Raw genomic sequence first — 25005 nt, forward strand, 5'->3', positions numbered from 1 at the left:
CTATACCAAACCTGTCCTGCCTAAGATTCGGTAATTCAACTTGAGTTGCAAATTTCAGTTAGCTTAGCTGGGTTGCTAAGCAGGTTGGAGAGAGGATCACAGCTAAACAACGACTAGCTCACAGAAATGGGAGATGATGCTCCTTAATTGTAATTATACCTTGCACTTTCTTAACTTGCTCCAGCATGGAAGTTACAACAACAACAAAGGACAATCACATTTGGTAATGAAATAAATCAAAATTGGCTTCTTCCAAGTACATGAAGATGTAAGACATTATTTTAATGCTTAACATTGAAAGCATGATTTACCAGAACATAATCAAATAGATTTCGTAGGACAAGAGTTTGAACTACGTTGGCTGCTTCCAACGTCCTCATTAGAATGTCAAAATATCATTTCATAATCTCACTATTGCAAAAATAAGTAACTGTTTTCGTACTGATTCATGTATCCTCAAACCGAGGAATGAAAGATCATTTCAATCTACTCTGGCAGCAACTATATCGGCTTTACATTATGGGTGGTAATACTTGATTTCAATCTACTCTGGCAGCAACTATATTGGCTTTACATTATGGGTGGTAATACTTGTCAAGGAGCTTCTCGGTGTATTCTCCAAAAGTAAGAGGCCCATTGGACTGAATCAACTGATAAATAGAAGAATCACAGTTAACCTAGGTGAAAAAACAAATTGCTTATGCACCTACTTGTTGTAGACCTGCCAATCGTAAGTATATATTCTCTGGCAGGGGATGGGGGATGGAAGTGGTGGGGAGTTGTCTAGAAACAATTTCAGCAAAGAATTGAGGACTTCACGGTCATCGGGCTAATTGGGAAATCATCATCATAACTATTCATGTGAAGAGATGGAAATTCAATAAAAAAATCTCATATGTAATGGCTTCTCTTTTTTATTAATATACAAAGTTATAGTAATATACGAGTCACATGTATACCTCCTGATGAATATGCACCTCCCCTGGAATATAAATCTTTTGGTCCCTGTAAAGATAACAAAACAAGTTGAAAATCAAATCCAATTACATGGATAATTGGATTAAGCTTGCAAAAGCAAATACTTGTAGTAACATACATAGGTGTTCCGAATACAGAGAATCATTATGAATAATGAACAAAATTCTTAATGATTGCGTTGGCACATAAATTGTTAAGAGTGTTGGGTAGATATATGAACTCTTTATTTACATAATTAAGAAGTCCAAGAATTAAAAGTTTCCTCATTTTATGTAGCTTGGAATTCCTTTACGACAAGCCATCTATGATCATTAATGAGTCCCTCTTTACTCGTAAGAAATAAATGACTAAACAAATAAAGGAAGTCCTCTTTTATGTTATTACTAACTAATTTTGGGTACTTGCATTGCAAGTTTGTTTCATATTAATTAGTACAATATTTTAATATCATATTTTAAATGATATTAAAATTATTAGAATAAGTACATGATGAGAGACATGTAATTTGAAGGAGAAAAATAAAACTTTAAACAGATGAACGTAATGCCTATTCAATGATTTTTATTGTGATTTATCTTTATGAAATTACAGAGATTTCCTATTTATATCCGCATTTATATGTGTTTGGTATGCAAAAAATGTTTTTCAGTTTCCTTATGTTTGGTTGACTTATATGTTTTAAAAAATATTTTTCAAACCAACTTATTTTCCTTAAATCTAAGGAAAATGACTTCCCTTCAAAGTAAGGAAAACATTTTCCAAAACTCTCTTTCAATCTTACTATAAAATTGAAATGTTCATACAATTCTCAAAATCATCTACTCGCCCCCAATACCCTATCACCCCAACACCATCCCTACCCCCACCCCCTACCGCTACCCCCACTGCACCCCTACCCCTACCCCACCCCCAAAATTCAATTGTTTTAAAAAGTATTTCAAAATTTTTTCTTAGTCCATCCCCTAGCCCCACCCCACCCCACCCCTACCATCCCCCCTTCCAAAAATAATATCTATATTTTATTAAAAAATTCAAATTTTTCTCTTACCCCACACCCTACCCTCCATCCCCCTTTAACAGCCCCCTCTCCCATCCCTTCCCCCCACCCCAACCCCCAACCTAAAAAAAAAATTAAATTTATTTTTAAAAATATTTCAACTTTTTTCTTCCCCCTCACTCCCTGACCCCAGCTCCTACTAACCCCCCGTTCCCCCCACCAATTTTTTAAATTTTCTTTTAACAAAAAGAATTCAAAACTTTTTTTCTACCCCACCCCTACTGCCTATTCTGACACCCCCACCCACCCGCCTACCAACCCCTTACCCAGAAAAGGATTTTTAATTTTTTTAATTTATTTTTTAAAAAAGAATTCTAAAATGTATTTTTACACTTTAGCTAAACACTAAAATGTATTTTTGAAAAATATTTTTTCATTCACCAACCAAATACTAGAAAATATTTTTCGAAAATATTTTCCATCCACCAACCAAACATAAGAAAACAAGTAAAAAATCAACTTGTTTTTCAGGAAAATATTTTCTAGGAAAATATTTTCGATGAAAAATTTTTTCCTTCATACCAAAGTGTTTCTTTAGGCCATATATATAGAAATTTGTTCCCAAGTGTCTACCTTAGGATAGTAGTATTATTTGAATGAGAAATACAAACCATATTAAAAAAATAGAAATGTAGTAATGTATCAGACGCTGGTTAGTTTGATGTATTAATACTTCATGTAACACTCTATCTGATTAGAGAAAATGTTGTCATTTACAGTGTATTTGGTAGGGAAAATGTTTTTCAATTTTTTCATGTATCGTTGGCTTAAATGTTTTCCAAATAAACTTATTTTCCAAATGACTTCCCTTAAAAAAGTAAGGGAAATATTTTCAAAACTTTCTTTCAACTTGACACCTCAACAAGTCTCGAGTATGATTCCTGGGAAGTTGAAAGTGTTTTGAAAAATAACAACTGAATCTCAACTCGGGACATGACTCTTGACCTCGATGCGAGACCCAACACCCGAATCTCAAACCAAAATCTGACTCTCAGCCTTAATCCATGACACACGATCTAGGATCCGACCTTGACTCAAGACCCGATTCCTAAACCTGACTTGAGTTCGGATGTCTGACCTCGACTAGGGACCCAGGACTCAACTCATCCATGAACTTGATCCAAGAACAACTCCCGACGCCAACTTGGGATACAACATCGAGATTGGAATCAAGGTCTGATCTCGACCTGACTTACAACCACCAAATCCGGCTCTGACTTTGACACCCCAACTTGGGACTCGACTCCTAACCTTGATTCGAGACCCAACTCCCAATCCTGATACTTGAGTATTGGTCAGGTATCGGTGCGAGTGCCGGTATTGAATCTCAAGTTGGGAGTCGGTTGTTGTGGTTGGGTCCAGGTCGAGTGTTCGGGTTGGGTTTTAGGGTCGGGCCACGAGTCAGGTGTTGGGGTTGGGTCTCAAGTCGAGAGTCGAAAGTCAAGGCCGGGTCTTGGGTCGGGTGTCAAGGTCAGGTCCCAGGTCGAAAGTTAGGGTCATAGTTGGGTCCTAGTTCAAGTGATGGGGTTGGTCTTGAATCACTTGTTAGGGTTGAATCCGAGGTCAGAAACCCAAAAAATTGTCACAAACTATTTTCCTAATAAGTATTTTCTACTCTCTAGCTAAATACTAAAAGATACTTTCTGAAAAATACTTTTTCATTCACCAACCAAATGCTAGAAAATATTTTCCGTAATATGTTTTTCACTCACCAATCAAACATGAGAAAATAAGTAAGAAACCAACTTATTTTCCATGAAAAACATTTCCCACACACCCTTAAATTACGAATTCAACAATAAAAAAAGAACTTGAAGACAAAAGAAAACAGAATAAACAATATAAGTATGACATGTACCAAATTTTAAAACAATTACAAGCGCAAACTAATCAAACAAAGAATATCAAAGGCATGTCATGTCAAGTAAAGGAAAATAGAAAGACAAACCAAAAAAAAAAAAACATCCAACTAAAATCTTCACCTTTAACAATTCGTTAAAGGCAATACTGAGAATCAAAACATAAATTAAAGAACAATTATTTTGTAGAAGAAAAGAATTTGAGAAAAAGAAAAGAGTTGTTGCAGCTGCAGAAGAAAATAAGAGAACACATATTATACCCACAAACAAAGAAAGATTAAACACCACATGGTAAGAGAGGACATATATTTTACACAGACCCAAAGAAAAAAAAGGAAAATAACACAGAAAATTACCTTTTTATCATATTCATTGCAGAAGGTTCACCTTCTTTCAAGCTAAACAAATAAAATTATGTAAAAAAAAAAAAAAAAAAAAACAAGCCAGTACACTAAAGCTCCCCGTCGAACCATAAGGGTTTAATATACACAATCTTGCCTTGCATTTCTGCACATAACTATTTTCACTGCTTGAACCCATGACCTCCTGGTCACATAGAGGCAACTTTACATGTTACTCCAAGGCTCTCCTTCAAAGTTTAGTAAAATAAAATGGAGGGAAAACGTAAAATAATATTAAAAAGGATAAATCAATGCTAAATAGAATGCACGTTGGGATATCTGGATATTTCAGTGAGTTCTTGGACTAAATCACGATCGTTTAAGGCTTTGACAAATGAAGCAACTATTCTTTATTGACTTAAGTTATATCTCCTCAATAAAATCATCATTTTGTGAAAATAAATAGTATTAAGTTTAAGCTACATTATATGATGTAGAGAACAAGTAATGAGAATTTCTTGGCAAATTGGTGATTTAACTCAAATAGTCCAAAAAATAATATTTTAATAATAAATCTTGTTAGAATAGGAGTAAGAACATGAATAGTATATAGAATCTACTTGAAAAGAGATTGTAAATGTAGTGTCCTAGTAGGAAAAGGATTATAGTTTAGTGTCTAAAATAGGTCTCAGTGTAATTATGTAGATCCACAATTCAATAGCCCCTCGGTTGCAAAAAGAACGACCTACTTTTCTTTTTACTCAGTTTAAAAAAGAATGACCCTTTACTTGTCTGACAACACTTCAATTTCAACTTCTCATGTCACATCCTTAAGACCACAAGATAAAAAGATATTTTGGTATATTTGACATAATTTTAATTCAAAACCATAAGTTTCAAAAGTCTTTTATTTTCTTAATCTTCGTGCCAAGGCACAAATAGGTCATTCTATTTGAAACGGGGGAAGTAATATTTTTCTCATGTATTTCTCACATGATATCAAAGCATTGGTGAGATACTTCAGGGAAAGAAAACTGAATCTAAATAGGTCGTCATCTTCTCTTTTGTGAGCATTGCATGAAAACCAACACTACCACGAGGCTCAAAAATCTCAAGCGACAAAAACCCAATTGAAACCATCGGAAAAAACTATACGCACAAGCATAGGTGTTTTTGACGGATCTGTTCATGCATTGGGAGTGTGAGAGCTTTTTCGATAGATTTTAAGAGCTTTTCCTTTTTTGTTGTGGTCGTCCAGGTCTTCCGACCACATATCTACAGTTATTGCCTAGATTTCGATCGCGAAAATTAGGGTTCCATCATCTTCATCCAAATCCTAATCGAGCAATGTTTGTCAGCGAGATTTGTCAAACCCCTTTCAATTTTTTTGACATTTCAGTACATTTTCTGCAAACGTTCATTTTTTATTTAGTCCTATGATTAAGTCTGAACCCCTTAATAATGAGATCAGATAATCAAACATCACAGTCTATGAAGAATCGACCATGGGGGAGGTCATTTCAAAAGATTTAGACCTAGGTTTAGTTATTGTAATAGGCTTGGACATACTTGTGACGTATGTTATTCTCAACGTAAGTGTAGTTATTGTAACGGGCTTGGACACACTCGTGAAATATCTTATGCTTTGCATAGTCTAAAAATTATCATGTTGCGCAGTCTAACACCATAAGTAATCAATGAATTTATTTATCTGCAGAGGAACATAATGAGTATCGCCAGTATCGAGCAAGTAAGCAGATATCTCTACCACTGCACAATCTCCTACCTTTGGATCATGGATTGTGGACTAACGTTTCTAATCATATTTTTGGTGATAAATTACTATTGTCAAATATTGTTTATTCTCACACTTCCGACTATCTCTTTAGCCAGTAGTAATCGAACCAAAGCAAAAGGAGTTGGACAAGCTAGATCCCTATTCTGTAACTTCAAATTCTACTCATCATGTCTGTGGTTGTCCTTTTTATCTTGCATAGGCCAGTCATTTGACTCATGACCTAATTGTGGCATACTATTTCTTAAGGACTCTTTTGGCATACATAACTGTAGCACGAGACAAACAATTGGTGTAGGATATGAATCACAAGTATCTACTACCTTATCTCTCCTAACTCCTCTATGACATGTCCAGTGACGGATTCTCTTGACGAAATTCACAAACGTTTGGGACATCCTAGTTTGTTCATGCTACAAAAGATGATGCCTAGTTTGCCTAGTCTGTCCACATTAGATTGTTAGTCGTGCCAACTTGGAAAACATATTTGAACTGCCTTTCCACGTAGAGTCGTCCAGAGTCTTATCTTTCCCTTAGAACGCACTGATATTTGGAGTCCTGGTAGAGTCAGTTCAATTTTCGAGTTTCATTATTTTGTTTGCTTCATTGATTATTATTCAAGATGTACTTTGACTTTCTTAGTGAAAGATCGCTCAGAATTGTTTCCTATATTCAAGAGTTATTGTGCTTAATGACAAATCAATTTTGTGTCTTTATTCGTACCTTTTGTAGTGATAATGCCTTTAAAAAAATGGCCTCCCATTATCATCAAATTATAACTCACTAAGGAATTAATCATACTTCTTGTCCGTACACACCCCTTAATAGAGTGGAGTAGCAGAGAGGAAGAATAGGCACCTCATCGAGACTACTCACACTCTTCTAATTCAGTCCTATGTTTCGCTATGTTTTTAGGTAGATGTAGTTTTCTCATCTTGCTATTTAATTAATCGAATACCCTCCTTAGTCCATTCAAAATCAAATTCCTTATTCAGTATTGTTTCCTCAGTCACCTTTTTACCCTCTTCTCTCTCGTGTCTTTGGGAGTACATGTTTTGTTCAAAACTTAACCCCTTGTGCTCTCAAAAGTGTCTTTCTTGGTTATTCTCAAGTACAAAAGGGGCATCATTACAACTTACCTGATCTTCGTCGATCTTTTGAGTCTTAGTCTTACTTTACAATTTCTTCTAATTGTGGTCGTGGCGGCTGTTTTGGATCAGTGGATGCAGTACCTCAGAGTATTTCAGAAGCTTGTTTTGATCGTGGCGAGATTGGCCATTGGTCAAAGGAGTGTCATATGCGAGTTGGTTGTTCAAACAAGGTCAGGAGATATTCCTCGCTAGCCTAGAGCTCCTGAGGCATACTATGATTGCGGGGAGGATGGTCATTTCAGTTGGGAGTGTCCTTGGTGTCAGTTAGTCAACCAGTTGGGATCAGTTAGTGTTTCTCACCAGGTTAGGGCTTCAGGGATTTGTTATGACTGCAGAGAGATAGATCATTGGTCCAGAGAGTGTCCTCGATGTGGCATTATTAGTCATTCATCTCATCCACATCACTCTCCTAGAGATGTGGCGCCTTTATTAGAGGTAGTGCGCTTAGTGCCTCAGTTGGTGATTCAGACGCTAAGTCTGAGTTTAGACCCACTCAGATTCATACTCATTTGTGCACATCAGGATTATGACTTAGGATTTCTACAGTGACAGATGTGGTCTTGAATTCCTATATTTTACTTTTTTTATTTGAGTTGAATTGGGGTTTTCAAACCGATCGATGATTATATGCCTTGGCATTATTATATTGGTTGTTGTGTGAGTAGAGTTCATGATTGTGTGACTACCCCGGTAGAGAATTTCTTTTAGTAGAGGATAGAGTGGTACAATATTATATTTTTCGAGAGGTGTAGCATTTGGGTTAAAATCCCTTTACTTTGGCACATTGGCCTTTTATGCCATAGAGTGGTACTTGTTATTGATTTTCATTTTTGGTACCACTTACACCTTATATTAGTGTCACTATTGTTGTTGTTATTATTGTCATTGTTTTGACGTTGATCGATCCTTACTTGATAGACGACTAGACTAGCATTATCTAGTTAGCATCCCCTTTACTTGATAGACAACTAGACTAACATTATCTAGTTAGCATCCCCTTCCCGCGATTCTTGTTCATTGGCTAAGGCGGCTAGCTCGGTTGAATGTTTTTCTCTCTTTTAGTGAGATGAGGTTGATTGTTTTCCCCTACTATTGGCGAGGTTAGATCGGTTGTTGAGTGGGCTATAAAAGTAAAGGTAGGTTGGCCTTTCATGGTTCTGTTATGGTTCTAGAGTTGGTAGTTTGGTTGTATTACCCGTTTCTGAGTTGGGATTCTAAGACTTACCATCGAATTCGCTGAGATTTTTGCATTGGCTATATTCTTCTATAGCCTGTTGCTGAGGTTGACCAGTTTGTGATCCGTTCTAATTTGGCTAGTTCATCGCCTAGTAGTGGTTTTGATGTTGATGTTGAAAGGTCTTAGATTTGCCTTTCTGGTTTGTTGGGTTCACCTCCTCGTGATAGTTTTGATTTTGATATTGGTGTAGAGTTGGGTGCCCCATTCTCGTTGTGATGTAGTCCATGACCCAATTGAGTTAAAAATAGAATAAAATAGAAGAATTTAGGAAATCCTCATTTCAACATTTCTTCGGCCTAATAAAACCCTGTGGAGTGCTTCTCCTTGATGATATGTGCCTATGAGTATTCGTTGTTGTAGATGGAGCACCGGATTGACCAGTTTCTGGCAATGGTTGCATTTCTCGAGTTGCTAGAGTTTTGGTTATCAGTAGTACTGCTTGCAGCCTTGGTGAGTTCTTGGGTATGCTATGGTGCATTATGCCCTTAAGCATATGTGGAGTAGATTGCTTGCGTCCTCGGTCGATGGTTTTCCTTGGTTCTGATTTTGTTCTCGACTACATTTCGATTTTGGCTCTAGAGTAAACCAATGGGGATAGGCCTAATTTTTTAGAGTAAGGTTGTGGCTTACTGACTTTAGTTTTGGATTTTATCGCCTTGGAATGGTGGTTGAGGGTAAGGGTTATGATAGATTTTGGCATATGGATGCTTAGTCGTCAACATGATTGGTGGGTAGTTGAGATCGAATGGTTCAACCTCGGTGTTAAAGTTTCAGCTATGACTTATAGAGCTTGGTTGCAGCGTCCATTTCCAGATTTGTGTCCATTGCGCATTCATTTATAGGCTGGCTAGGCCTACTCTTACCGTACTTGTTCGATTATCTTTAGTTCAGATAGATTATGGTTGATAGATGTTCTAATGATAGTCTATCGGCACTTGATGATGGTTTCTTCTACTTCTGACCTCGGATTTCAGTCTCCGCCAGAAATTTTGAATATCTGCTCAGCAGAAGAAGTGTACTCGAGTTGGACTTAGCCTAGTTTGGTTTGGTTTTGTCTTCAGTTGGTGGGATACTCTGGAGGAGAACGTTCAGTTTCGAGAATTTGTGCTTTGGACTCCTAATTATTGGTCTTTAGAGTCATCCGGACCAATTGAAGCTTTGGCAGGAGATCGTAGGCTTTGACCATCTCCGTTTGCATGTCTAAGAAGCACCTTATAGGCTTATCCTTATGCTGCCATTATGGATCTTCAGTGGATCAGCTCTAACTCTTCGAGGATAGTGTGATGGGACTGTGCGGACAAGACTCGAATGACATTTTGCATGGTGCGAAGTTGATGGCAGGCTTGGAAAGGTAAAAGAAGGTTAGATTTTGATATTGGAGTTGGTCGCATGATTCATGCCATGAATTGTCTTGGGCTCGATTGAGTCTCCACTTGGTTGTGCTCATATTAACGTGATATCAGTGTGTTGTGGTTTGGATTCACACGCATCAATCGTCCACGGTCAAGTTAGAGGCTAGTTGGTTGTAGAGGCAGAGTTTTGGTTGTTTGGAAAGTGAAGAAAGTTGGTTGAAAAGGTACCTATAGAAAAATCCCTTGGAACCATTGCATCTCTATAAAGGTTATCTGGGAAATCATGTTTAATATATGCTGGCCCAGTAATTCGTCCTTTTAAGCTTCTGGGCTCTTTCTATCTATTGACTTTTGTAGACCAAAATCCTTTTAGCAGTGGATATTGTAACGACCCTCTAGGTCATTTCCTCGATTTTCGTGCTTTTCCGACATTGCGAACCTTCCCACAATGGCTATAATTCAGTTATGACTTGACAGAACTGTCGATTATCAGGCAGTTCTTTTGGATTTTACGCTCATTTCCCTTTTTTGGAGCTACCATTGTTAAGGAATAGGTCTCGAACCAAAACTCCTAGTAAACAACCTCGAATGAGAATTCCGATAGCACCATCAGCTCCAGACCGTTGATTTTAGGCTAGGGGGCCCTTGGTTCAGGTCCAAAGGCATCCAAACTCGTTTTGGGCTATTAGGTGGATCTATGAAATATGAAACTATAGGTATGGACCCCACATTTAATCGAGATTATCTCGGATGAAAGTTTTAATGGTTCCATTGAGACTGAAATGTCGAATTTGGAATGGTAGTATAGTTTACTTGCGCACACGGGGCACGGGGTTCCGAACGAATACCGAGCACCCAGTTGGAGTCCATTTGGCTTGGACGAATTTGATGCCTTAAGTTACTGGTGTAGCCGTTTAAGCGACCAAACGACAACTTAAGAGGTAGTCGCTTTAGAGACATTGAGCTGTTTTAGCGGCCTTGGCTGTTTGGCTGAGGGTCGCTTAAGCGCTCTTTGTCTACTTTAGCGACCAAGATGTCGTTTTAGTGACCCCGTCTTTCGTTGCTCGACTACTTTAGCTGACATGTGTCGCTTAAGCGGTTGTCGATCGCTTCAGCTGCACCTGGGGTGTTAAATCCCACCTTCTTCACCTTTTTTTTCTTCCTCATCTCTTAACCCTTTTTCCACCACTTTTGAGAGCTTGAAGTGTGGAAAGTGTAAGGAATCATCCATTGAAGCTAAGGTAAGTTAGCCTAACACTCTATGGATTCCACTGTGGGCCCCGTGGGCCCGTTCTTGAAGCTAAGGTAAGTTTTTGAGATGGTGTATAGTGTAGATTGCCTGCTAGGTAGGTATGATAGGACATATTTATGACTAGTGTATCAAGACTTAGCCTAATTTGGGAGTTTGGGGATAGAAAGGTGACCCGACCCTTAAGATTGAAATATTTGTTATGGTTATAGAACCCAATCATCCTAAATTATAAGCATGTTAACCATAGTTCGATGTTAAGGATTGTTAGAATATGAGTAGGAATAGGAATAGTATATAAAATCCTACTTGGAAAAGGATTATAATGTAGTGTCTAAAAATAGAGTCCGGATGTAATCATATAAACACACAATTTTCAATAATAATTTTTTATCCATTAATTCTCACATAGTATTAGAGCAGGGCCAATCTCACCCAATGTTGCCCCCGAATTAAGAAATTTGTCCTTGCACTAGATGTCTGATCCTGGGCGTGAAATGGGGTGTTGAAGAAAGAGAGGAAGTCCCACATTGGTGGTTAATGAGATGGGTTGCCTCGTTATAAGGCTTGGATAACCCTCCTCCCTATAAGCTAGCTCTTGGGGTGTGAATTAGGCCTAAGACCTATTTTTTTATTTTAAATTTAATTTTTACTTTTTATTTTATTTTTAACCTAGGCCTAAGACCTAATTTACGTCAGCTAGCTTTTGGGGTGTGAGTTAGGCCCAAGACCTAATTTTACATGGTAATAGAGAGTTGGTGAGAAACTTCAGAAAAGAAAACTCAGTCATCGTGCATCAATTCCGGTGACTGATTTCTGTCTTTTTTTATTTTGTGGGTTGTGTGAAAAAACACCACCACCAAGAGGATCGGGAAGCTCAGGCGACAAAAACCGAACCAAAACCGCTGGAAAAATACCAGCCACGCGCATGTTGGAATTCTAAAATTCCGACGAGATTTGTGTCACGCGCCAGTGCGTGAGCCAATCTCCGATCGAATTTTTGAGTTCTTTTTTTTGCTGGGGTCGCTGATCTATTCCGACCAGTTACTCTTTTCCAGATACCACCAAGTCTTCTAAGATTCCGATGGCCGGAACCTAAATTTCGGCGAGCTCATATTTTTTTCGGAGAATTTTCAGACATTCAGATTCTGTTTCTTGGGATTTTCAAGTCAAATTCCCAAGATGTCTTTTGGGTATGATATTTTTGGCTCCAAAAATATTGGAATTGGAAAGTTCAAGTCCTATGATCACTCCCGAACCTTTAATGGGCAGTTCAAATTATTTAGCCTGGGCTTCCTCAATTGAGTTGTGGTGCAAAGGTCAAGGTGTCCAAGATCACTTAAAGAACAAGGCTAGTGTGGTATATGAAAAAGCAAAATCTAGCACGGAAGATGCGAAAGCTATAGAACAAGGGGAGAAAGTTGACGCTCAATTATGTAGTCTCTTACGGTGATCTACTGATTCCAAGATGACGTCCTTGTTTCGTCCATTCCAGGCGTGTTATTTATTTAGTTTGGGAAAAAGCTCATGCGTTATACACGAATGACATATCTCGTTTTTATGATATGATATCTCGAACGACCAACTTAAAGAAACAAGAATCTGATATGTCTACTTACTAGGGACAAGTATAAGCAGTCATGGAAGAATTTGATACATTGATGTCCGTCACTGCGGATGTGGAAAAACATTAAGAGCATAGATAGATATTGTTTGTAGTTCCTACACTCGCTGGACTTTCTGCTGACCATGATGTTGTACGTGATTAGATTTTAGCTAGTCCTACGGTTCCTACAATTGATGAGTTATTCTCTCGTCTGCTTCGTCTCGTTGCGCCTCCCAATCAAAAAGTTATTTCATCACCCATTGTTGACTCCTCTATTCTTGCATCTCAAACTATAGAAAACGAACAAATCAGCCTATGGAAAATCGGCGAAGAGGAGGTCGTTCTGGAGAATCTCGATCAACGTGTAGTTATTGTCATAAAGTTGGACACACTCAAGATATGTCATAGTTTGCATGGTCCACCACCCAGTTATGATCCTATTATTGTAGAGGAATATAATGAGTTCCTTCGGAATCGAGCAAGCAAGCAGATATCTCCACAGCTAATTGACCATCCAATAATGCTCATATTGCCCAAACAGAATATGATGAGTTCCTCCAGTATCGAGCAAGTAAGTAGACATCTCCACAAGTAGCCTCGGTTGCCCAGCCTAATGCTTCTGTTGTTGGTAATCCTTTTGCTTGTGTTTCACAATCTAGTACTCTTGGATCATGGATTGTGGACTCAGGTGTTTCTGATCATATTTCTGGTAACAAATCACTTTCTTCTGATATTGTTTATTCACAATCTCATCCAGCTATTATTTTAGCCAATGGGATCCGAACAAACCAAAAAGTGTTGGACAAGCCAAACCCTTATCTTTTGTCACTCTAGACTCTGTTTTTTAATGTCCTTGGTTGTCCTTTTAATCAGCCAAACCCCTATCTTCTGTCACTCTAGACTCTGTTTTTAATGTCCTTGGTTGTCCTTTTAATCTTGCATCTGCTAGTTGCTTGACACATACCCGTCATTGTAGCATTACTTTTTTTATTATTCTTTTCTAATGCAGGACTGCAGTACAGGACAGACGATTGGCGCAGGACATGAATCACAAGGCCTTTACCATCTTACTTCTTTACATTTCTTCACAGCATGCTTCGTTACAGACCCTCCAGACCTAATTCACAAACGTTTGGGACATCCAAGTCTATCCAAGCTACAAAAGATGGTGCCTAGTTTGTTTAGTTTATCCATATTAGATTGTGAGTCATGTCAACTTGGAAAACATACTCGTGCTACTTTTTCACGTAGTATTGAGAGTCATTCAGAGTTTATTTTCTCATTAGTTTATTCTGGTGTTTGGGGTCCTAGTAGAGTCAGTTCACCCTGTGGTTTTCATTATTTTGTTAATTTCATTGATGATATTTCAAGATGTACTTGGGTTTTCTTAATGAAAGATCGTTCCGAGATATTTTCTATATTCAAAAGTTTTTGTGCTTAATACAAACTCAATTTGATGTTTCTATTCGTACTTTTCGTAGTGATAATTTCTTAGAATACTTATCCTCTTAGTTGCGAGAGTTTATGTCTCATTAAGGAATTGTTCACCAGACGTCTTGTTCGTACACCCCTCAGCAAAACGGTATAGCAGAAAGAAAGAATAGGCATCTTCTTGATATTGCTCGCACTCTTCTCATTGAATCCCATATACCGCTACATTTTTGGGGGAATGCAATCCTTGCATCTTGCTATCTAATTAATAGGATGTCATCATCTTCCATTCAGAATCAAGTTCCCCATTCCATATTGTTTCCACAATCACCTCTCTACTCTATCCCCCCTTGTATCTTTGGGAGCACATGTTTTGTTCATAACTTAGCCCTCGGGAAAGATAAATTAGCACCTCTTGCTTTCAAGTGTGTTTCTTGGCTACTCTCGAGTTTAAAAAGGGTATCGTTGTTACTCACCAGATCTTCGTCGCTACCTTATGTCCGCCGATGTTACCATTTTTTAATCTCAACCTTACTATACATCTTCTGATCATCCTGATATTTCTGAGGTCTCTGAGGTCGTACCCGTATCTCCAGATTTATCTGTACCAACCTTTAAGGAATCGATGATTACTTCTACATCTCCAACTGTAGTGCCACCACTTACTTCTACATCTCCAGTTGCAGTGCCACCACTTCTGACTTATCATTGTCGTCCACGTCCAACATTAGTCCCAGATGATTCATGTCATGCACGGGACACTGTTCCTACTGCGGACTCGCCTCCTCCGAGCCAATCAGTTACACTTCAAAAAAGTATGTGTACCCCTCGTAATGCTAATCCACATTATAATTTCTTGAGTTATCATCGTCTATCATCACCACATTATGCTTTTGTGTCATCTTTGTCCTCTGTTTCCAGCCCTAAGACTATAGGTGAAGCACTATTTCATTCAGGGTGAAAACAGGCTATGATAAATGAGATGCCTTCTTTGCATGCGATTGGTTGTCATTGGGTTTATGCAGCCAAAGTTGGTCCAGACGGTCAGGTTGATTGGCTTAAGGCTTGCCTTGTTGCCAAAGGATACACACAAATATTTGGGCTTGATTATAGTGATACTTTCACTCCCATGGCTAAAATAGCATTTGTCGGTCTTTTCTTATCTATTGTTGTTGTTCGTCATTGGTCTCTTTATCAATTGGACATAAAGAATGTTTTTCTGCATGGTGATCTTGAGGAAGAAGTCTATATGTAGCAACCACCTGGCTTTGTTGCTCAGGGGGAGTCTAGTAGCCTTGTATGTCGATTGCGCAGGTCACTCTATGGTCTGAAACAGTATCCTCGAGCCTAGTTTGGAAAGTTCAGCACAGTAATTTAGTAGTTTAGCATGATTCATAGTAGAGCTGATCACTCAGTGTTCTACCGGCATTTTGAACCAAATCTGTGTACTTATTTAGTGGTTTATGTTGATGATATCCTTATCATCGGCAATGATCAAAATGGTATTACAAAGTTGAAGCAACATCTCTTTCAGCATTTCCAAACTAAAGACATCGGCAGACTGAAATATTTTCTTGGTATTGAGTTTGCTCAGTCCAGATCAGGTATCGTTATTTCTCAACCCAAGTACGCCTTAGACATTCTTGAGGAGATAGGAATGATGGGATGTAGACACATTGACACTCCTATGGATTCAAATGCTAAACTTCTGCCAGGACAGAAGGAGCCACTCAGTGATCCTGAAAGGTATAGGTAGTTGGTTGGAAAGTTGAATTATCTTACAGTGACTAGACCTAACATATCATTTTCTGTGAGTGTTATAAGTTAGTTTATGACTTCCCTATGTGATAGTCAATGGGATGGATTTTTTTATATTCTACAATATATATAAAGTCAGCTTCGGGTAAAGGACTACTCTTCGAGGATCGAGGTCATGAGCATATCATTGGATATACAAATGCTGATTGGGCAGGATCACCCTCTGATAGACACTCTACATCTGGATATTGTATTTTAGTAGAAGGTAATTTGATGTCCTGGAAGAGTAAGAAATAGAGTGTGGTTGCTCGATCTAGTGTAGAAGCAGAATATTAAGCAATGGTTGTAGCAACTTGTGAGCTAGTTTGGATCAAGCAGCTGTTGAGAGAACTAAAATTTGCAGAAACCGGTAATATGAAACTTGTGCGTGATAATCAAGCAACCCTTCATATTGCAACAAATCCAGTGTTTCATGAGAGAACTAAAAACTAAACGACTAATTGTCACTTTGTCAGAGAAAAAATACTCTCAGGAGATATTGTTACAAAGTTTGTGAAGTCGAGTAATCAACTTGCAGATATCTTCACCAAGTCTCTCACCGGCCCTCGTAGTAATTACATTTGTAACAAGCTAGGTACATATGACTTGTATGCACCAGCTTGAGAGGGACTATTAGAATATGAGTAGGAATAGGAACAATATATAAAATCCTACTTGGAAAAGGATTATAATATAGTGTCTATAAATAAGGTTTGAACGTAATTATGTAAACACAATTTTCAATAATATTTTTTTCTCCATTAATTCTCACAAGGATCCTTTAGTATAAAACTTACTAGTTGATTTAGTGACTTGAACTATAGTTTTCAAGATTATATTGTTACTATTATGCTAGTTATATATTGTTGGGCCTGAGACCGTGATTACGATACCAATTGGACTCCAGGTGAGTATTTTATCCTTATAAAAGACGTGGCTTTAGTCTATAAATTCTTAGACGCTTATGGTTGTACTGTTTGTATATTGGTAGGCATGCATCCTTTTAGCTGCATTCATGCTCACTTAGAGGTATGATTCCAACCAAAATCACGATTTCACAATTGTTTTCTAAAAAGGGATTTATTCCCACTTTTTACTTTTAAAACAAATTCTTTTATAGCGGAAATTGTACTGATGGTTTATGAGCTTTAGAACTAAAGATGATGTTTTGAAAATTAGACGGAGGTTGATTCCAATCCATGGTTTATCTACTTTTTTACTACTATTTACTTCGATTGAGAGAGATTCTAACCATTTCTACACTTTTATGTTGATTTAGTCCCGAGTTGATCTCGGGCAATGGATTTACAGACTTACACTTCGAGTCCGACACTTATTATATATACATCTCTCCGGTACTGGACACAGTAAATTGAGTCCTGGATCGGGACCAGGTAGTGCATAAAAATATTCACAAATCCCCTAGGGGCCCTTTCATCCGTGAGCCACAGTGTCGGAGAAGAGAGGTCGTCGTAGGTCTTGCCTTTATGAGTTGTTGAGCAGGAGGAGGTGTATACACTTAATACATAATGGCACTCGAATCAGATATGGTACTATGGATTTACTTTGCATTCATTCATTCATATGCATTACATATCATTAGTATGTTGTATGGTGTTTGTATCTATAGACCTTTAGGGGATGTATAAGGATAGGCTATAATTGTTGTTTGTTGAGTATTGATTGAACCTTTCGAGCTTATGGGGGCCCGATTAGGTATCGGTTGTCCGGACTAGCCGGTTACTTTATTGATATTACGGTTGGTTCGTGGAAGGTTGATTATGGACTGGTACCCGAGGTTGTTGGTATTATTTTGATCCCTTTCCCTTCTATGGTAAATTACACTATTGATAGATATCTCATGATTAGACATTATGGTTAGGGACCTTGATTTTGCCAGCACTAGTTTTCCTACGTATGTATGTATATACGTATGTATGTATATGTATATGTATATGTATATGTATATGTATATGTATATGTATAAACTCCCTCGGTCCCATTTTATGTGTCGTCATTTCCTTTTTGGTCCGTATCAAAAAGAATATCGTCTTTCTTTATTTGGTAACTATTTAATGGCATCATTCCTATTTTATCATTTGTGCGTCCCACTAATTAAAAAAATAACTAAAAAGTAAATATTAAAATAACTTTTTGATAGGAGCCAAATGGTCGTCATAGCTTTTGAAGACATCATGCAAGGCCAACACATAAAGAATCCAGTTGTGGTCACATTGAGGGCACAGGGACAGGCATGGGGGACCCATTTTAAGCCCACAATAGAGCAATCCCATGTGTAGAAGGTTGCATGGATGCTTACCTTGATGCCAACCTGAGAATACAAGTGTTGAAGTATGAACCACCTACGGTTATGAGAGCATTGAAGAGGCGCCATTCATCAAGTCCAAACACACCATGGTCGCCCCTTTATTAAGGGTATTTTAGAGATTGCACATGGCGTCTTTAACACACCATGGCCGCCCCTCTCATTAAGGGCAATGTGGTCATTTTATCTTCACTTGTAATAGACTATAAGTAGACCCTTGTTAGGTTTATTTCATTAGTTTTGTTTAATATGGATATTCGATAGAAACATAGTATCTTCCTCTCTTGTGAGAGTAGACCACCTGAAACTAGGCAAGACAAGTGTGGTACTCACTTGTGTTGAAATCTTAGCTTAGAAACGTAGGTTTTTGAGGTGAGCGAACACCCTCTTGGGTCACGTAAGAGTTTGGTGTTAGTTAGTACGGGATTTAGAGGTCTTGACGTTTGAGACACGTCTTGGTTCTTGGGTTTTGTAATCTCTTTATGTCAAACTATCGTTTATCTTATTGCATTTTGTGTTTTTGTATCTTGTTTCTTATTCTCGGTTTGTGTTGTTGCTGTCGTATCTTGTTTTCATCTTGCTCTCAATTTTGTCTTGTGTTCTTGGCTGTTTTAGTGTTCCGTAGTCATCCCGTATCATTTGGTATCAGAGCAAGGACTGATTTCATTTCTACGAGATCAATCTTGGGCTTATTATCTTGAAAATCAAAAAAAAAAGTGTTGAAAGCTGAAAATCCAAAAGAAAAACAATATGTCCCTTTTTTGTGTCTAGGCCAAAATTTGTATCTTAGATTTAGGAGATTTTTATGTGTCTTGGTTGTTTCTAGTGTTAGCCCCTTCTTCACTAACACTAATTGAGTCTAGATCCGAATTTTGAGCCATTTTCAAGTTGTTCTTGAACTTTGAAGGTTGTTGTTATTGTGGATTCAAGTTTGTACGTGTTGTTGTGGCTTTGTGGCTTGAGCGTGTGTTGATATTGTTGTGGAGTTCAACGTGAGCTAAAGAAAACAAAAATCATTCAATTTGGAGCTCCTTTAGCTTGGATTCAATTTTTTAGTGTTCTTGTTGTTCTTCATGTATTGTTGAGCAAGAACACTCAAAGGGGTATTGTTTGACCTTGAAGAGTGGAACAATAAGGTGTAGTCTTTATTAATCTTGAAGCCTATCCTAAGAAAATACCAAAGAAGGAGACAAACGGGTTTCAAAAGTTATCTTACCAAAAGTGAGAAAAAACACCTACCAAGACAAAACAAAAGAAGAAAGAGCCAACAACCTTTCGAAAAGGTGTCATGCCAAAAAAGTGCAAGGAAGTCAAACCTTTTGAATTTGAAAAAGAGGCTCCAAATCTTGTTGTTTACCTCCCAAGGCTGATTTCCACTCATCCTTCGTAGAAAATTGATCAATACAAATTGAAGACAAGAAAAAAATTGTTCAAATTTCAACAATTTCAACGCCCAATCCGAGGCTGCCACATGGCTGCCACATCATCACCTTTAAAAATGACCTAAAGCTCAAATTTCATATTTCTAAGTTTCATTTCTATGTTTTTTTAGTTTCAATTTTTGATCTAGTACTAATTGACAAACTAGTAATCACCTACTAGGTTGTAAATTAGTTGTTTGAATCCATTTCTTCGTATTTGCGTTTCTTTGGGTGCTTTAACCTTTTGTGATTTGTTGTAGTTTCTTGGCTTAAGTTCGTAAAAGATTTCTTTGAGTCTTCAAATGAAAATCCATTTCGGACAAGAGTAGAACTCATCCCTCAACTTCTCACGGATTATAAGCTAACTTTCAACACTTGTGAAGTCAAGTGTGAGGTAACGAAAGTGTGAGAGTGTGGTGAGGATACTTTTTAAGCTAACGTGTTTTTTTTGTTTTGTTGTCGTCTTTCTTAAGTACCATGGATAATAATGTTGCCCACACTATCTTGGCCTCTCTTGAAGATATCAACCGGAGAAGTGAAGGGCTACTTACGGACATGACATCAATCAAAGAAGATATGTCGTCACTGAAGGGGGGATATGTTCACTATAAGTGGAAGGTTGGGAAGGTTGGGTCACATGGAAGGTCGAGGGAACTCCAAAACTACACCAAAGTCGATCCCTCCATTCCAAGCTCCACTTAACCAAATACCCCAAGTTACACCAAAACCATGTGAGCTACAAGGTAACGATCCTATCACTTACACTCTTATGAACTTAGCATGTTGTGATATGGCTAGTAGTAGCCAAGTGGGTGTAGTTGCGGGTTTGCCTAGGGGAGAATGGCATGAGTCTTCCCTCTGTGATACTCCTGGTATTGCTAGGTTGTATGAAGACCGAACTCTTCTTGTAAGTATGCAAGCACTAGTTGATCCTATAGATGACAAAATTGATTCTTCTCGTAAGAATGATTTGGGTCCACCTAATGCTAGCACTTATAACTTGAACAAGGCCCTATTGCCGTGATAGGAGTATTCACACACTAGTTGACCCTTGTGAAAACCAAGGTGAATCTACGTTGGTATGTGAGTTGCCAACAACTAGTGAGGGTGTGTACAATGATCAACTTACTCATGAATGTAATCTACTACTTGAGCATGTGTATGGTGTGCTTGATAAGTCTCAAGTTAGTGATGAAGTTGATAGAGTTAATCATGAGATTAGAGATGATTCTTTGAGCATATTGTGTGATAAAAGCCTTACTGTTAGTTTTGCTCAAAGAAATCATGTAATTGAAGATATTGGTCAAAGAGAAAGGAGTGAACCCTGAGCTTGCCTTTTGGCAAAGAAGACCCTGCGGGTTATCTTGCTCATAGGGATGATTATGTGTTTGAAACTTCTCTGGAACTTGATGGTTGTCCTTTAGAGAGTGAACTTGTATGTTGTAATTGTCTTGCTCACAGGGATGATTATGTGTTTGAAACTTCTCTGGAACTTGATGGTTGTCCTTTAGAGAGTGAACTTGTGTGTTGTAAATCTGCCCCAAGGGTAGATCCTACTCTCTTTAGATATAACATCTTGTTCGAAGATAGTATAATCACTCCTAATGAACCTAGTGGTGAGAATGATGTTGAAGGTATAGCTTGTCGTGAAGGTTATAGCCTATATGCCAACCCACTATGGTGTGACAACATTCCTCCTAAAGATGGAAATCTCTTCTTGAAAGATGAGAGTACTCTTAAGGGTAAGGAATGTGTAGTCTTGGAGATTGCTTTTTCTTCTACCTGGTGTGACCTTGTTGTTGAGAGTACTCATGATGATGATTTGGTAACTAGTAGTGCGTACATACATGAGGACGCCTTAGCAGAAGTTGACTTGAGTGATACCTTTCTCTACTCTCTATTTGTTTTTTATGATATGTATGCTATTGTAAAGAGTATATCTTGTAGTTTGGGTGAAGCCTACGGGGCAAGGAAGTGTTATCTAGACCCGTGTCTATGGCTACTCTTTCTATTTGACCTCGGTGCCAAATATGGGAATGGTGATGTTGGCGCACCCAACTTGTTGCTTGGTCTACATGACCAACAAAGTGTCATTCTTGAAAAATCGAGAGCAAAAGTGTCATTGTCTCTTTGGGGTATTGTTCATGAACTTGCATCCATATTTGACACATTTGAGCTTAAGTTGTGTGGTCCACAACTTGTGGATGCCAAATTGAATCCTTGTTTATGGAAGAGTCCAAGGATGCTCACGGCTTCTTGTCACCTTCATGGGGTTGGACAAGTTGAAGTACCTTGTGGGACTCTTGGGAGCATGCTTAACATCATTGGTAGAGGGAAACAAAGTTCTTGGGAAAACTACTTGCCTTGGAATGGTTTGTTGCAGAGTAGGTTCTCAATTCTTCCTAATTGCATGGCTCCATTGATGAAGTTCCTTCCCTCGGGAAGTTGTGTGAAAGTTGTGTGAAAGGAAGAAGGCATATGTTCTTAAGTAATTCCATCCCCATGTGCTTAATGTGCTATATCTTTTGGGCCAAATGGCGTTCTTATAGATGATAGCACCTTGGATGATGCCTTTGCACTTGATTCTTTCCTATACTACCTCTTTGCTTATGATGACATCCATGATAGTTGTGGAGTGGCCTTATGTGGAGGTAGGATATTTGTTGGTTGGTTCACTTGTTTGAGTGACATTGCTATATGTTTTTCGTGGACTTTAACCTCAATTGAGGCACCACTGATGATGTGGTCTTTTAAAGAGGTGATGAAACAATTATGTCGTATGTGATACGAGTCCAAGGAGCATCATAGCTTTCAACGACATCATTGGAGGCCAACACATAAACACGACTCAATCTTGGGGCTTACCTTTGATGCCTAAACCGAGAGCACAAGTGTGAAGAATGGACAAGAGTCAATTACACTCTAAGGCCACCCCACCATAAGGCCCATTTTGTCATTTCCTTGGAGCAAAGAGGCGCCCATGGAGTGTAAAGCCTCATTAAGGGCATTTTGGTCTTTATACTATGTAATAAGTTTAGTCAAGACTTTAAATAGCTTCTATTAGTTCATTTTTCAGCAACTTTGATGATATTTTGAAAAGACATCTCTTAGAGAGTGTTTATACAAGTACGGATTCACTTGTGGCCGAACGTGGATTTGTTTGGTGTTGGTTACCCGTCTAGAAACGAGGGTTGTTTGGGGATTCCGATTCCCTAGAGGTCTTTGTAAGAGTGTGGTGTTGTTATTGTGAGTATTTAGAGGTTTTTGTGTTTGATACACACTTTAGTTCCTATTACTTGTAATAATCTATGTTTCACTATCTATATTTAACTTATTGTATTTGTTGTGTTTGAATCTTGTCTTCTCATTCTCGGCTTGTGCTTGCTGCCTTCGTGGTATTTTTATCTTGTTTTCGTGTTTCCATAGTTGGTTTGTATCATTTGGTATCAGAGCAAGGCTTGATTTTGTTCCAACAAAATCACTCTTAGGATTGTTGCTTAGCAAATCCAAATCTTACAAAAATAGTTATTCTTGTGTTGTGTCTTGGCCGAAACTATAGTTGTCTTGTGTTGTGTCTTGGCCAAAACTATAGTTGTCTTGTGTTGTGTCTTGGCCGAAAATTCGAACTTAGATCTAGGGGTCTTTTGTGTGTTTTGGTTGTTTCTAGTGTTAGGTTCTTCTTCACTAACACTATTTGAGTCTAGATCTAAATTCTTGAGCTTGAAAAACGTGTTTTGTTGATGTTGGAGGGCCAAACGTGAACCTTAGAACTCCAAATTTCAAAAGTTGTGTTCTTGGTGTTCTTCACCATCTTCATACCTTGTTGAAGAAAAAGTGTTTGTTTGATCTTAAACCAAGTGGAAAGAGAGTGTAGTCCTTGTTAGTCTTGAAACTTATTCCAAGACTCTTACAATAAAAGAAAGGGGACCAAAAAACTTTCTAAAAGTCTTGTTACCAAAAGAGAGGAAGGGCACTTTCCAAGACTAACAAAATAGGAAAGAGCCAAAAAGCTTTCAAAAAGGTGTTTTGCCAAAAAGGTGCAAGGAAAGTCAAAGCCCTTTTGAATTTGAAAAGGCTCCAAATCTTGTTGTTTTCCTCGCAAACCGAAACTCCTCTCTTCCAAATTGAAATTGACCAATCCAAATTGAAGACAAGAAAAAAAGTTTCAGATTTTCACAATATTTCACGACCAGTAGGAGGCTGCCACGTCACCAATTCCATATGACTCACCATTTTAGGCTCAAAATTTTGGATTTCTAAGTTTCTTTTCTTGTTTCTTTAGTTTCATTTCTTGATTCAAGTGCTAATTAGCAACTAGTAATCTTCTACTTAGTTGTGAGTTAGTTGTTTGAGTCCATTTCTTTCGTGTTACCTTTCGTTGTGAGCTTTTATCTTTTTGTGATTCGTTGTAGTTCTTGGTTCAAGTCCGTACATATTTTCTTTGAGTCATTTCAAACAAGAATCTATTTCGACCTCAACAATTGGTACCAAGTAAACTCATTGGAGTAGACGCCTATTGAGTGACATTTCAAGGTGTGAGGAGTTTGAGAGCTTGTGAGGTTGATTTACTAACTTGTTTGCTGTTTTTTTATGTTTGCTTAGTATTTCTTTTGCTAGGTACTATGGCATCGGGAAAGGTGACCATTAATGATTTAATGGTTGCATAATGGGTGTTAGTGGCCGAATGGAGAGAATGGAAGGAAAAATGGAAGGGATGGAAAGTTCTCTTTGCAAGAAGCTGGATAACTTGGTAGAGCACCCAAGCTTTCCTAATCAAGTTGAGGCCGTAAGGGAAGAGGAAGCTAAGATTGGGGAGAAGAACTTGGCTCAAGAAGGAGGGTTGTGTGAGATTGTTGAGCCAAGGGTTGAACCGAATGAGGGTGAGAAGGAACACCTAGTTGTGGAACTTGTCAAGCCTAAGCCCTTGTTACATACTAACCATGGAACTAACATTTTGCCTAGTACCAATACTTCTCTCGTGCAGGTTCATAAGCTAATGCTTCCAAAGGAGGACTCAAAGAGGACCTCTCATGAGCATAAGTTTGAAGGCCTAGATAAGTTCTTATTCAAGGACTCCAAGGTTGATGAAAACTTTGATTCAAAGGAGGAACCTAACCAAACTCCTATGGGCCGATGGGTACTTTGTGCCAAGGAGTAAAGCATCTCACCCTATGGATCGAATAAAGGAGTTCCCTACCAAAGGAATTCCAGCAAAGAGGCAAAAGGATCAAACCTATTGGTCCAAGTTAATGCATAGAAGGAAAGGTCCTTGTAAAGCACCTATGTAGGACAAGAGAACAAATTGAAGGCGTTGCTTCCAAAGTATGTACCTACCCCCTCTTATTCCTGGTGATCCTTGGAGACATAATGATATTTTCCTTATATTTAATAGACCCTTGAAATTG

General features: G+C 38.2%; 1 protein-coding gene across 9 annotated transcripts in view; it reads right to left on the reverse strand.

Annotated features, from left to right (window-relative positions):
• Positions 1–206: 206 nt before the first annotated feature.
• Positions 207–25005, reverse strand: part of LOC107845972 — a 78943-nt gene continuing 54144 nt past the window's right edge. For all 9 annotated transcript variants that reach the window (XM_047398254.1, XM_047398253.1, XM_047398258.1 and 6 more), the window contains 2 exons: positions 960–1005; positions 207–650 (listed from right to left, as the gene is read on the reverse strand). In XM_047398254.1, the coding sequence (XP_047254210.1) occupies positions 576–650; positions 960–1005 (121 nt within the window). In that variant the 3' untranslated portion in view covers positions 207–575. The remainder of the gene's footprint in view (positions 651–959; positions 1006–25005) is intronic.

The sequence above is a fragment of the Capsicum annuum genome, chromosome 10, assembly GCF_002878395.1.
Source record: "Capsicum annuum cultivar UCD-10X-F1 chromosome 10, UCD10Xv1.1, whole genome shotgun sequence".
Lineage (NCBI taxonomy): Eukaryota > Viridiplantae > Streptophyta > Magnoliopsida > Solanales > Solanaceae > Capsicum > Capsicum annuum.